The 15,248-nt window shown below is 43.7% G+C and overlaps 1 protein-coding gene across 2 annotated transcripts in view; it reads right to left on the reverse strand.

Moving 5' to 3' along the window:
• Positions 1-6,961: 6,961 nt before the first annotated feature.
• The window catches only part of cpdp (CPD photolyase), a 31,655-nt gene continuing 23,368 nt past the window's right edge, over positions 6,962-15,248 (reverse strand). The window contains exons 7-10 of one of the 2 annotated variants that reach the window (XM_077503742.1): positions 13,719-13,871; positions 13,514-13,635; positions 8,046-8,205; positions 6,962-7,953 (exon numbers count right to left, since the gene is read on the reverse strand). In XM_077503742.1, the coding sequence (XP_077359868.1) occupies positions 7,805-7,953; positions 8,046-8,205; positions 13,514-13,635; positions 13,719-13,871 (584 nt within the window). In that variant the 3' untranslated portion in view covers positions 6,962-7,804. Of the gene's footprint in view, positions 7,954-8,045; positions 9,162-13,513; positions 13,636-13,718; positions 13,872-15,248 lie in introns of those variants that run through there. The other variant, XM_077503749.1, reaches the window with a different exon arrangement.

The raw sequence follows: 15,248 nt of genomic DNA on the forward strand, positions 1-15,248 counted from the left end.
CAAGGCACATGTTTAAAATGAGAAAAATCTAACCTCACATCTCCAAACAAATATGATTTATCACTATATGGTGCTGATAGATGGACCAAGGCACATTATTTGTAATCATGAAATCATCCATCCATCCATCCATCCATCCATCCATCCATCCATCCATCCATTTTCTTGACCACTTATTCCTCACAAGGGCCGTGGGGAGTGCTGGAGCCTATCTCAACTGGCTTTGGGGCAGTAGGCAGGGTACACCCTGGACTGGTTGTCAGCCAATCACTGGTCAATCATGAAATAATGTTTGGACCAATTTTGAAAACATTTTACCAACACATATTAGAGTGATGTAATGGTGTTTTATGGGGTTTGCTGGAATCAGTGAAGCCTTGTAAGGACTATTTCTGTTAATCTGTTGTCTTTAGTGTTCGGTGGTTATAAAATAGGAACAAAATTGAGGTTTTTTGGCACAGTTTATATAGTTTCAACACAAAAGGTTTATATTTGTCTGTTGGTTTTATTCAAATATATTGCTCGTGTTATTGTGAGTAGCCAAAACCTTTCTGATGTCGCAGTGAATTCCAAATTTTATTCAACACTTTTGTGCTTAGTATTCAAGGGTACCTTCTTTCCACTTAAACAAACAAACAAACAAACAAACAAACAAACAAACAAACAGCAGAAGTAAAGGAAAAAGACACGTTTGGAGTTGACTTTTGAACCATTTTTTTTTTTTTTTTTTTTTTTTGGTCAAACTCCACATTGCGCTATTTGGGGCATTCACTTTGAAGGTTCCATTCTAGATTTGACATGACACACATTTATTTTTTATTTTTTTGCATTAGTTAGCAATGACCTTTGTGATGAAGGTTATAGCCAAATTACCATGCAAATGACACAATTTTACTTTAATTACCAAGAAAAGTAACCAAAACAAGGTTGCAAAAAAATATATAGTTTCTAGGGTATTTTGCGGTATGCTATATTTTGTATTGTATGTGAACTTGTTCTTTTTTTCTTTATGATTAATTTGTACAGCCCTATATTCAAACAAACATAAAATGAGGACAATCCAGTGCAAAGTGATGTGTTATTGTGTTTATTCCATTTTTGTTGTTATTATTATAATGGGAATAATTGTCATTGTAATATTGCAGCCACTGTCATTTATCAGATATGTATATAAGTTGTATTCTCTATATTTGAGGCATAATAATTTAAAACTAATTAACAACTAGTTTTGCTGTATTGTGTAATTGTAAATGACCCTTGTGCTTGAGGTGAACTTTTGAATGCCAGTGTCCTTATTCATGAAAATGTATACAAATGCACAATATCTTGAATGCAGCTCCTGCGTAACATATGTATCACCTCCTTTCATTGAACAGAAAGCATGAATGCACTCTTTCCTTGAATTTATGGTTTCATGACCCCCCTCTAAACATCGGTGCAGCTGGTGGGATGAAACAGAAGGTTTACTGCTCTTCGGGAAGCAGTTCTGCCTTAATGAGCCTTAGAACTCATTTCCATATTCACGGTGCAACCTGCTTCAGGATGAAAATGTCTCTTGCACAAAGTTTTGAAACGCGACTGGCTAAAGGACTTAATTAAAAGCATCTTTTCATCAGGCAGTTTCTTTGCAACACTAAATGAGGCACAGTTTGGGAATTATTGTCGTTACAATGGAAAAGCAGAAGGGACTAGAAGAATCATGAAGACACGATAATGAGTTTGTATCATCAGCAATCAGTATGTACAAAATGGAGCCCATTCCTATCACCAAATACATCATTTGTAATTGCGAGTGGACTCAATCACAAGGCTGCATTAAAAAAAATAAAAAATAAATCTGCCCTTTTTACAACTTTGATGAGACATTGTGAGACTGATTGCATCGTTTTCATGCAAAATGTGTCAAATGTGCTTTGAAATTCAAATAAAGACAAATTAGTCTCTGAAGATGTTTGTAAGTTGAAAACTGATGTGAGGTGGCTTGTCTTTGATGGGAACTTGCTGAATCCAATATGGCCGCCACACAGACATCGCTCAGCCCGGCTTCTATAGTTTTGCTTTCATATTCAACTCAGAGAAGTCATTTTGGGTTTCTCAACAATATTACACTTTACAATGAATGAAAACTACACTTGTCGCTCTTTGGCTGGTTTAGCATTGCCATTAGCCGGCTGTTGTATAACATGATTGTATGGCAGAGTCGTTAGTTCCTATGGCTTTGTACTTTTCATACAGTAACAAATCCAAGGGCACAGTGAAGCATGATTGACTATGTTTACATTCATTCGTTCTCCAATGACCGACACACCTGAAGATTGACAGAGGAGTGAAAACAGAAGGCACATAATCCAATAAACCTAGTGGAGCAAAACCAAAGTGTTCTCCCTTGTCCCACTATTTTTGTAAAGTGATCCCCAGTGAAACGACACTGATGATTCCAAACACATTCATCATTAATTCCCAGCAGCCTGAGCAAGGACAACGTCAATGAATTTAGGTGATAATTCACCGCCCCTCCCAAGAATCAGAATCAGCCTCTATGAAACAGGAAGTCGCCCAGTGTTGCAAAATTGTCACCTGGCAAGACGTTTTTCTGTGACTGCAGTTCAGTTTATGACTGGCTTTATATGTAATCACCTCGTGAAAATAATATAATATTAACCTAAAGAGAATAAGTGGTCAAGAAGATGGATGGATGTGGATAATTTGGTTTGACCGTAATATTGGTCAAATTACTGCTATTGCTGAAACTGCTCAAGTACAATTTCTGCCATTTTAGTTCTGGTGTTATTTTGAGGTTTAATAAGTTCATACTGTCACTTTAACACTTGAATCCCTTTTTACTGCACCAAGCGCCTCCAGTGCATGGATATTTTCCTGCTAATTAGTGCAAAACAAGAATTAGTTGGAAATTGTATCATTCAAAAATAAATAAATAAAAACAGCCTAGAGTAGTATCATAATTGTAATATAGGTGAGTGAAATGTGTGCAACTAGCTCTAAGGTTGCCCCAATTACTCATAGTGTACTTAATTAAGGCTAAAAGTAATCATTGTTCACAAAATCTCCTACTGTAATTGTGTGCAACTCTCAGTATGAGTATCAGCAAAAAATACAAATTGTAGTACAGGGATGGACAACTGGAAGCCCACACTGTGTGGCACCTTGGTCAAAAGTCAAATAAATACATATATAAATTAATACATTTTGAAAAGTTTATTTATTTATTTATTTATTTACAAACGCCAAATCTTATTCAATAAATACTGATTTATGTTTAATATACATTTTCCACGGCGGCCCGCCTATTGTGGTGCCAGATGGGTGGGGTGGGGGCGGGTGGGGGTGGGGGGTGCTGGGGGGCGGGCGTGCCACCTACACCCGCCGGGTTGGGTGAGGCCCCGCTGGTCGCTCCTCTTACTCACTTCACTAGTTTTGCACTATACACTTTGTAAATATACACATAGGGCACACAACACATTTCTTGGTGGGGTGGGGAAGGGTGGAAACACCGTCTTCACCCTTCAACTCCCCTCCAATTTTAATGCACTTCATGTCCAAGGGGAGGGGTGAGTTGGGGCGGGGAGCCATCAGAGGGGATGGACTGCAGTGCCTGGCAACGCTGTGGTCCCCCCCATCTGTGTCCCTGCCCCACCACTTTGTCCCTCCATTTCCTTTTTTAATGCACCACACATATACATATTAATTTTTTTGGGGGGATGCGGGTGTGTCGGAGTAGGGGAAATTTTTTCCCTCTGCTCCGACTCACCTGCTCCCAATTTTAATGCACCACACGCACACACTTGTATATACACTGGGTGGGGCCATATTCACGGTGTAAGGGTAGAGCTCGCCAGTCGGCGAGCTGGCGGACTCAGTAACAGGGTTAGGTGTCACTAGTACGCTGGCGTGACGACCGGGGCCTCTCCCCACCGGGCTCGGTGTTCTGGTGTTCCGCCTTTTCCCCTGGTGCTTCCTCCTCCGCTTCCCCCCTCCCGCCGCTGGGCTACTCTCGCACGGCTGGAGGTGGGGTGGGCACGTTTTCCCTCTCTGCGCTGCTACCCGGTGCCGGTTTCCGGGGGTGGGGGGGGGCTCGCGGGGGGCCGGGTTCGCGGTGGGGTTGGCGGTCGTCGGGGGGGCGGGGGGGTGGGGGTCTTGTTTGGGGGGGGTGGAGGTATGGGTGGGTGGGGGTTTGGGTGTTGGGGGTCGGGGTGTGTTCGGGGGTTTGGGGGCCGGGGGTGGTGGGGCCTGGGTCGTGGCGGGTGGCGGGTTTGGGTGGGGTGCTGGGGGGTCGTGGGGGGATGGGGGCTGGGGACCGGTGGGGCGCTGTGGGGGCCCGCTGGGCCTCGTTCTGCGGCCTTGGGCTCGGGGATGTGGGCCGGGGCTGGGGCGGGGGTGTTCCGGGCGTCTGGGTCGGCTCTCCGACCGGTGTCCGCTCGGGTGGCTTGGGGGTGGCCTTGGTGCTGCCGCGGCCTGGGGATTTCGGGGGGGGGCGGTGCTCGCTTTGCTGGACCGCGGTTGACGGCTTCTTTCTTTGGTGGTGGTCCTTATGCATGCCAGATCCGTCGCACCAGCATCTACTGAAACTCAACAGAAGTAGCCTCTCCCTCCCACAGCCCCTTGAATCAGTGGGTGCTGGGTCTGTGGATCTCACTTTGCTTTATCTATCCTTCCCTCCTTCCTCTCTTTAGTTTTTCCTCTGGTCACTTGAGATCTCAATTTATTGGAAGTTTGAGGTTTCTGGGGTTGGCGTAAGACTCTGGTTTTGTAAGGGGTTTTGTTGGTGCTGGATTTCACTTTGATGGATTGGATGTACTGGCTTCTATGGATCTCACTCTGCCTTATCGATCCTTCCCTCCTTCCTCTCTTTAGTTTTTCCTCTGGTCTCTTGAGATCTCGCTAAATTTGCTGGAATTTAGAGGCTTCCGGGGTTGGCGTAAGACTTTGATTTTGTAATCATGGGGAAGGCAGGAAGTGTTTGGTCGGTGCTGGATTTCACTTTGATTTATCTTTCTTTTCTCTTAATTTTTTTCTGACCTTTTCTCTGGTCTCCTGACCATTTAAACTTCACGACTCTGGCAAGATTCTGAAGTACCTGGTTAAGGCGAAGGGTAATGGGATATTTATAAGGCTTTAGGTGAATTAATGAGTATAAATTTATACGTATTTGCACGCACACGCACGCACGCACGCACGCACGCAAACGCACGCAGGCAAACGCACACACGCAAACGCACGCACACACAAAAAAAAAAAAAAAAAAAGAGCAATGATGATAAGACGTTGAATCGGTAAGACTACCGAATGAACAATTCTGAGCTCTTAAAAAAAAAAATATATATATATATATATACATTTTCCACAAAAATGAAGGGTAAATGGCATATAAAGAGGGATTAAAAAATATATATATATTGAAAAAATGGGTTTAAAAAAAAGCAGCAAATATACGAATTTGATGATGCTGAAGTGTGGATATGCGTTGACTTGTTTTAAGATGTAATATCGCCATTCACCACTAGAGACCAGTCATGGCCAGAGATGGGAAAATACTGACATTCTCTACTTGAGTAAAAGTACAATTACTTGTGTAAAAAACAACTTTGGTAAAGGTAAAAGTAAAAGTGCGCACTCAAATAATTATTCAAGTAAAAGTAAAAAAAAAAAAAAAAAAGTATAGACTCTGAAGAGTACTCGACGAGTAGAAGTAAAAAGTATTTTTACCGTGTGTTTCCTCCAACGTCAATTTGAAAGATATTAGCTAATGGAGCAAAAATGGGTATACATCGGCCAATTGACTCTCTGACTTGCTCAGTGTCGAGTCGACAATGTTGAGTATCACTCGTTCATGTTACTGGTCCACTCCTTGCTCGTGTGATTGAAACTTCTTTCATGTTGTTGACTGGCAGTCGGCAGCGTTCTTCTTATCAAATTTAAATGATCCTCTATAGTGGCATTGCCCTCACATTTCGTAGAGCCAATCACAAGCTGGGATGTAGATGACTGTGTGTAACATGTCTGTCATGACTGTGTTTTGTTTGGTGCAAGGGTTATGTTCGGGTCATGACTGTGTGGTCAAGTGTCTGTTTTGAACTGATGCAATCAGCATGTAACCAGCATCTATTTCAACTGGTCAGAAGCTATGTGAAGTCAGGAATCTTTAATCTCTTTATCTGGTCAGAAGCCAATCAGCGAAATCCATTATCAGTCCTTTTACCCACATTTCTGGCCACAGCCAATCAGATCAATTCGCTGTCTATATAAGTCTGACAGAGAAGTGTGTTGGTGCCAAATTATTAATCTGTTCCTCTGTAAATGTGGCCACCTGCTCCTCTGCTCGCCTTGTTCCATGCCTCTGGATCCATGATGCCTTCCCGTTGTTTCTGGTCAAGTCAAGTTAGTTCCACACCTCTCGATGTTATCCGAAGAAAGTGTTAAAACTCTTATTTGTGTCTGGGTTTTGGGGATCCAACCCCAGAACATAACAACTTTATATGATTGGCGGAGCCAAGAGACATTTTTGGCTGCTTTTTCTTCCAGGTTAAGTATTTTAAAATCGTTTTCATGCATTTAAAAACAAAAATAACGACCTTGTTTTGAAAATTTATTGAGTATAGAGTATAAATACACGTGTTGAAAATTAACGGATAAATGTAAAAAGTAGTCTAAAAAATAAATACTCAGAAAAGTACAAAGTACTGATAAAAACTACTCAAGTAAAGTAACGAAGTATTTGTGCTTCATTACTTTCCATCTCTGGTCATGGCGTAGTTGCACTTACACTGGGTCTTATATTGCCCTCCTACTGTATACAACATGAACAGGTTTTTTTCTTGAGGGGAGGTGTGTGTGTGTGTGTGGGGGGGGGGGGGGGGGGGTGATATGCAAGACAAACGTACCATCTCAATAATATTGGAACTGAGTGAGCTGTTCTTTATGAATAAAAAAAAAGCGTAAGTAGTTCTTGCACTTAATATTGGTTTAATGTTCAGCAGTTTTGTGCCATCTTTAATAGTAGATCTTGCACTGAGAAATGTAATGTGAAAAATTATCATCTTTTTTTTCCACAAATGCTTCAGACAAACTCTAGTGAACAATAAAGAGCTCTTGTTAAAAAAAAAAGAAAAAAAAAAAAGTATTCCAACAGCTGAAAAATGTATAGGCAGGTATAAGATAGATGGCGATAAGGTTCATTGAGACATCTCAACTCTTCTCTGTTAATCAGTACGGCACTAATATTCTGCACAGAATATAAATAATACATGATTGTGAGTCATGTTGTTTTATCTGTCTACATATGTTGCTTCACTGTTTGTATTTAGTTTGCCAGTAAACATCAACTGGAAGAGACAAAAAAAAAAAAAAAACAAAAAAAAAACTTGAAACCTTATTAAGATTTCACTATCTGCCAAACTGCTGTTTGTGACGTGTGTTGAGTTTTCTGCCACCAAATAACGCTCGCTCACAAGTCAAGATATAAAATCAACAGAATCAGCTCGTATCTCGAGGAAAAAAAATCTTAAAATATTGACTTGCATGTCGCAACATGCTCTATAAACATAGAAATAAACAAACACGTTAGTTTATTAGTTTTCATTTATTTATTAGTTGTGTTCGCTAGCATCACGCTAGCTACTTCGTTAAATGGGTAATATTCTATTGTTCGAATAATTAGATTTTAAGTTGGAAAATACTTTTTTTTTTTTTTTTTGGTGGACATTTTCACAGATGGCATCCGGTGAGTGAGTGAACACATCATCTTCACCAACAAACTGATAAAAAGCAAATGAGCTCAACATGCCTCTCAAAGACCTTTGGGACAGTATTTTTGCTCAAACTTGGCTACGTCAAACTTGCGAAGGCAGCCTTTGTAGTTCATGTAGCGGATCTTTCCAAAAACGTCTCTCTCTGCCCATCCTTGGTCGTGGATGCCACAAATAGACCACATACAACCTAAAGGGAACACCAAAGAGTAGAATCAATAAAGGAGACGGCGACTGGCTTCACCTGACATGTACAAAAGAACGGGCACGGCTGTGGCGTACCCACAAATCCGTTGGGGTCCTGGCCATCCAGCTCGTAGCGATCGTTGAGGTAGAGAGCGATGGAGAGCGCCTCCTCTGGCGAAGAAGTCCACTCCAGAATCTTTTTGGCCCAGTACATTCGCAGGAAGCCATGCATCTTGCCCTCTAAGACCATCTGATACTAAAGAAACAATTAGGCAATTTTGTTCTAAGTACATTATACTTGTATTAATAATATAGGCCATTCTAAATATTTTGGGGCACGTTAATTTTTAGTTATCAATTCACGGCAGGACTCTCTCCCTATCACTGCATTGTATAAATTTTCTACAAATGTAAACATTTCCCGGGTGGTTTCATAAAATGTCCATCCAACAACAACAACAAGAAAATCAGATACAGGTCGCAATATGGGCAAAAAAAGTAGTGTGAACCTAGTCTAAAAGTTTTGATTGGCGACAAATTTTCTGACAGCGGCAGTCACAAAAACAAAAAAACAAAAAAACAAAAAAAAGACTGTTAATTTCACACTTGATGGATTGGCAGGTGCTCCAGAGAACCAATTATTTGTAAGCAAGCAATTAAAAAGTTTTCCATGATTTTCATCCATTCAACTTCTGTCCTCCTGTCCTTCTGTCTGTACAAGCGCCCGGATACAAGCGGCCGAAATGAGTTTCCTCCGCAGGGTGTCCGGGCTCTCCCTTAGAGATAGGGTGAGAAGCTCGGTCATCCGGGAGGGACTCAGAGTCGAGCCGCTGCTCCTCCGCGTTGAGAGGAGCCAGCTGAGGTGGCTCGGGCATCTGGTTCGGATGCCTCCTGGACGCCTCCCTGGGGAGGTGTTTCGGGCATGTCCCACTGGCGGGAGGCCCCGGGGACGACCCAGGACACGCTGGAGAGACTATGTCTCTCGGCTGGCCTGGGAACGCCTTGGGATCCCGCCGGAGGAGCTGGTTGAAGTGGCTGGGGAGAGGGAAGTCTGGGTTTCCCTCCTGAAGCTGCTGCCCCCGCGACCCGACCCCGGATAAGCGGAAGAAGATGGATGGATGGATGGAACTTCTGTCCTCATTAAGGGTGAGTCAGAGTCGATCCTCGCTGACTTTTGGCGAAAGGAGGAGGGGTATACCGTAGACTGCTCGCCTGCCAATCACAGGGCACGTACACAAAACGTTCAATAAACATTTGAAACAAAACGGCTTCTTGCCGCTAGAAATTGTGGAGGAGGAGGGGAGGAGAGAGAAGAAGAGAGAGGAAAGAAGAAGGGGGAAAAAAATCCTTGAGTGGGACATGAACCCTGGACCTTTTATTTACATAGCAAGCACACAAACCACTACCCGATTTGTTCAGTTAGGGTGAACTGCGCAAAAGATTTACTTGGAGTTTACACGAGTGTCAGCCAAACCGGGATTTTAAGACAGCCAATTGTCATTGCACTTTGGCATTGCAAATATTAAGGACAATTGATTGCTTTGAATTCATTTGGACAGAAAGTTTACCGATAAAGGTTACCTATGTCACTTCTCCCATGGAGGTCTCAGAGAAAGTGGGCGTGCGTTTAGTCTGCAGAGTGACGTCAAAAAGTGCAAACAGCTAGTTTTCTCGGGTTGGGGGGCTGGTGCTTGGACAGCAGAATGACCTAGAATTTCTCATAGAGGGGCGAATGGAGGAAATGCCACTTTGGTGATGTTTTTGGTGAGGAATTAGTATTTTAACATGGCACAGCCAGTGCCATACTGCCCTCATGGCTCATTAAGAAGGTAAATATCATCTTGCAAAAGTCAATATAATGCGGTTTTGTGTCGGATAACATTTTATTGACAGTTTTATGTAAAACATGCAAGAATCCAGCACTTGAGTACAGTGGTACCTCTACTTACGAACGTCCCTTCATACGAAAGTTTCAAGTTTCGAAACTCCTCAACAGGAAAATATTGCCTCTAGTTACGGAAGAAGTTTCAGGATACGAAAGGTAAAACTAGAGTATGGGCCTCTACTCGCAGTTCCCAAAGTTTCCTGAACGCAACATACTTACAGCTGCTCTGCCATTGGCTATTACTGGCATCTTCCTGGCATCCCATTGGCTAAGAGGGACCTGTACCATATTTGACCATCGATATGAAATAGATTGTGTCTATGTAGCGTCCTCGTCATTCGTCCCTCGGGCCATGAGGTGTTTAGATTTACGTAAATATTAACTAACAGCGGACAAATTTGTGCAAAAATTCAAACAATTGGTGATTGATGAAGGCTACGTTGCACAGTAAGTTTTTTTTTTTTTTTTTTTTTTTTTTTTTTTTTTTTTTTTTTTTTTTTTTTTTTTTTTAAGAGCTCAGAATTGTTCATTCGGTAGTCTTACCGATTCAACGTCTTGTCATCATTGCTCTTTTTTTAAATTTTTTTTTAATTTTTTTTTTATTTATTTTTTTTTGTGTGTATGTGTGCGTGCGTTTGCGTGCGTTTGCGTGCGTGCGTTTGCGTGCGTGCGTGCGTTTGCGTGTGTGCGTTTGCGTGCGTTTGCGTGCGTGCGTGTGCGTGCGTGCAAATACGTATAAATTTATACTCATTCATTCACCTAAAACCTTATAAATATCCCATTACCCTTCGCCTTAACCAGGTACTTCCGAATCTTGCCAGAGTCGTGAGATTTAAATGGTCAGGAGACCAGAGAAAAGGTCAGAAAAAAAAGAAATAAAGAGAAAAGAAAGGTAAATCAAAGTGACATCCAGCACCGACCAAACACTTCCTGCCTTCCCCATGGTTACAAAATCAAAGTCTTACGCCAACCCCGGAAGCCTCTAAATTCCAGCAAATTTAGCGAGATCTCAAGAGACCAGAGGAAAAACTAAAGAGAGGAAGGAGGGAAGGATCGATAAGGCAGAGTGAGATCAATAGAAGCCAGTACATCCAATCCATCAAAGTGAAGTCCAGCACCAACAAGACCCCTCCTGCGTGGTTACAAAACCAGAGTCTTATGCCAACCCCAGAAACCTCATACTTCTAATAAATTAAGATCTCAAGTGACCAGAGGAAAAACTAAAGAGAGGAAGGAGGGAAGGATAGATAAAGCAAAGTGAGAACCACAGACACCAGCACCAGCACAGTAAGTTTTTAATTGCGACGAGACGGGTCTTTTTTGGCAAAAGATCCCTCGCCGTACCTGAAGTTTCCATCAAGTTTTGTAATTTATTGAAAAGAATCACCCAGAAAATGTGTTCACGATTCGGGCGACTCACTATGATGATGTTTGCCTTGACATTTTCGATAGATTGTTAAAAAAAAAAAAAAAAAAAAAAAAAAAAAAAACAAGGGCTCCAGGTGGAGGAGTGGAACCGTCAATTTCCTTCGGTGCCGGATGGCATAGGTTCACTTATCCGCCTAGGAGATCATGTGCGGCTTACATGATGTAAGCATGAGTGAGCGAGTGAGTGAGTGAGTGAGTGATTAAAAAAAGAAGAAGAAGAAGAAGAAGATTGTTAAAAAACAAACATCCTTGGATCAGTTCTTTACAAAACACCAAGCAAAAACACTTCTGAGAGAGAACATGAACCAAAAAGAGGGCAAAAAACAAAGACGACAGCAGTTAAAAAGGTAAATGACCATCATTTTTATTCTTTATTCTTTGTTTTTTACATTATGCACAGCTCTCATTTAGTGTGCAATAATCTAATTGTAACAGGCATTTGTTACATGTTTTAATGCATTTTTATGCGTTATAAAACATTTGTCTGAATTTTGGGAGGCTTGCAACGGATTAGGACATTTACATGGAAAATGTGTCTCTACTTACAAAATTTTCTACTTAAGAACTTTCTTCCAGAACCAATTAATTTCGTAAGTAGAGGTACCACTGTACTGGTGATCCTTGTACAGCATTGTGCCATCATTCATGGGGAAGGTAGTCGGCCTATCAAAGAAAACAGGTCCGCAAAAAGGCAGCAACATTGAGTCCACATTGGCCACGCTCTTTAAAATTTGACTGAACTTAAAGTGGGACTTTATTTAACCACGATCCTCCACTTCAGATAGATGTCCACGTTCATTTTTTGGAGTCACCGCTGCTGACAGCAATGTGAAAGAGTGTGAAATCAGTCCACCAAGAGTTCACTCAGCGAAATTTGCATATACCAACTTGCTTGCACTCGTGTTTACGGCCCACGACGTTTCATGGCCGTTTTGTGTGTGGGCGTGTTTGTGTCCTGGGTGTCAAGCTGTGGGAGCTTGCATCTCTGATTGGTTGCCTACGTCGCCTGCCTGACGGGCCAATCAGCGTGCAGCTGTGCCCATGATTGCCACATTGGTTTCAGATGTGCCATTGCTTTGACAGTTAAAACAATCCAGTAGCTTTCAGTCGGGATCTGGCTCTTTGTGTTTGTTCGTTTGTTAAGTTAGCCAGCCCCAACACCTCCTGTGTGTGTGTTTGTTAGTTCTGCTGTCCTTCCGTTATGTGCCTCGTACCTTCATCATAAATTCAACCGGTCATTTTAAGCTCACTATTCGACGTTGCACTTCGACAGTTGGAAAGTCAGTAAAGTGGCCCGACATTTGTGAGTGTGTTGAGGTATCGCATCATCTGTGAGTATGTGATTCGTCGTGTCGTGCCCTGCCCTATCTTATGTCCACCCTTTTGCTCAAGTGTACCAATTTCTCCACCTCCCCAGCGACCACTCAATGTGAAATACTCGCTCAACCATCATCAATTACGTGCCCTGGCAAGTAACATCCTGGCTCGAGGAAGCAGCCAATCAGGAACGACCGTTTATTTAATAGGCAATCGTTAAAAGATGTTGCGATAGATAGATAGATAGATAGATAGATAGATAGATAGATAGATAGATCCTTTATTAATCCCCGTAAGGTAGTTGTCCATCAATCGCATCAGGAAAATAAATAAAATAGACAATAAAAACATACATCTCAAAAGTACTCATGCATATGTGCATGCATATTCTGCATAATATGATTGAAGTAAAGGCAATGTAACACAAGTTTGGCTATAAAATAAATGTTGTGAAACATGAGTTGCTCACTGTTGTGCTTTTCTAAAAGTAGCGTGAGGTGGAAAAAAGTTCAGAGACCCCTGGGTTACAGTATAATACTGTAGTTTTTACTTTTGTACAGCACAGTACTGTATTATTTTAAGGTAAATCCACTGTAGAATTACAGTATGGTACTGGTGATTCTAGCTGACAGTAGTTTACGATAAATGAACGGTAATTTTGTTAGCATGTAAAAAAACAGTAAAATGCAAACGAAGGGTTGACATCTGAATATATCTGAATAATACTGTAATTTAATTTTTTACTTTATTTTTTACGGCAATCAACAGTTGTTTTAGATCACAGTAGTACACCGTAAAAAAACAGCATGCTGCCAGCGCTTTTTGCTGCCAGTAGTTTACTGTAAATTGACGCTTTTTTTTTCTTTTTTTTTTTACTGTGCCTACGCCACCATTTCCATCATATTTCCGCTTTAATTAATGTAAAACATTATACCTGAGCTGCGTTCCACAGCTTGTCATGCGTCTTGGCATTCTCCAGTTGCTCTTGGGTGTACAGATAGGGCCTCTTGTCCTTTGCGTGATCTCGCAAGCTCTTTTGAGCCCATTCATTAGCACCTGGACACATACGACATCAAAAAGAAAAAAAGTCATTTCAGATGTATGTAGCCAGTGGGTTAACTTGAAAGATCTCAACTGACCCTCCACGCTGTCGTATTTCTTGTTGTAAAAGCAGAAGTTGTCCGTCAGCTCTCGGCGCACCACCAGCTCTTCGATGAAGGACGCTACTGATTGGCTGGCGTTCTTCCCACCGCGCTGGACTTGCAGCGCCACACGCTGGGCAGACAGGTGTCCTGGCGGCATCAGTCATAAAAATTCAGATATCAGAAAGCAGTTTGAAGACCCTACTTGACCGCAGATTTTTAGGCAACCATTTTTTTTTTTTTTTTTTTTTTTTTTTTTTTTTTTTTTTTTTGCGTGTGGTGCATTAAAATTGGGAGCAGGTGAGTTGGAGCAGAGGGAAAAAATTTCCCCTACTCCGACACACCCGTATCCCCCCCAAAGAAATGAATATGTATATGTGTGGTGCATTAAAAAAGGGAATGGAGGGACAAAGTGGTGGGGCAGGGATACAAATGGGGGGGACCACAGCGCTGCCAGGCACTGCAGTCCATCCCCTCTGATGGCTCCCCGCCCCAACTCACCCCTCCCCTTGGACGTGAAGTGCATTAAAATTGGAGGGGAGTTGAAGGGTGAAGACGGTGTTTCCACCCTTCCCCACCCCACCAAGAAATGTGTTGTGTGCCCTATGTGTATATTTACAAAGTGTATAGTGCAAAACTAGTGAAGTGAGTAAGAGGAGCGACCAGCGGGGCCTCACCCAACCCGGCGGGTGTAGGTGGCACGCCCGCCCCCCAGCACCCCCCCCCCCCCCCCCCCCCCCCCACACCCGCACCCCACCTCATCCACCCGGCACCACAATGGGCGGACAGCCAGCGCAGCAGGGCTACCGGACAGCCCACCGGCCACCGGAGCCCGCCCGGGGCGCCAGGAGTTCTACCGGAGTGGGGCAGGCCTCAAACCCCCGCCCGGCCGCCGGAGCCCGACGCCCGGGCCGGGGAGGGAGCCCCAGGACCAGGGAGAGGGAGGGGGAGGGGCCGCAGGGCAGACAGGGAAGGGGGGGGGGGGGGAGCGGGGAGAAGACGACAAGAAGGCGAAAGGGCGGCTGCAGGGCAGGAGGGGGGGGGGGAGGAGGAGGGAGGGCGACAAGGGAAAAGGGACCGGGAGGCAGAGGAGGATGGGCGGGAGGAGGCGAGGAGGGAGAGGCGACGGGGGGGAGGAAGGGGGAGGGGAGAGGGAACCACGGGGCACACCGGAGGCCCACCCACCCCGAACCGCGCCGCCGGGCACGGAGCAGCGGACCGCGCCGGGACGGCACCGCCCCGGGCACCAGGGGAAGCACCCCAACACCGCACCCCACAGGGGGCCCAGGGAGAGGCCAAGACGCAACCGCTACCGAGACAACCGAATGTTCATGACTTCTTATCAATCACAGACAACCGGGGGGGGGGGGGGGGGGGGAGGTTGGGGGGGGGCAGAACCACCCCCGCCCGACCACAGGGGACGGCGTCAAGAAAATTGACTAATTAGCATGCAGTAACACCAAGTGTTGATGCTTAGTGCCCACTAGAAATAAATCTTAAGGAGTTAATGAGTATAGTGTCGTATAG

This window comes from Festucalex cinctus, chromosome 1 (genome assembly GCF_051991245.1).
Source record: "Festucalex cinctus isolate MCC-2025b chromosome 1, RoL_Fcin_1.0, whole genome shotgun sequence".
In the NCBI taxonomy this organism is placed as follows: Eukaryota; Metazoa; Chordata; class Actinopteri; order Syngnathiformes; family Syngnathidae; genus Festucalex; species Festucalex cinctus.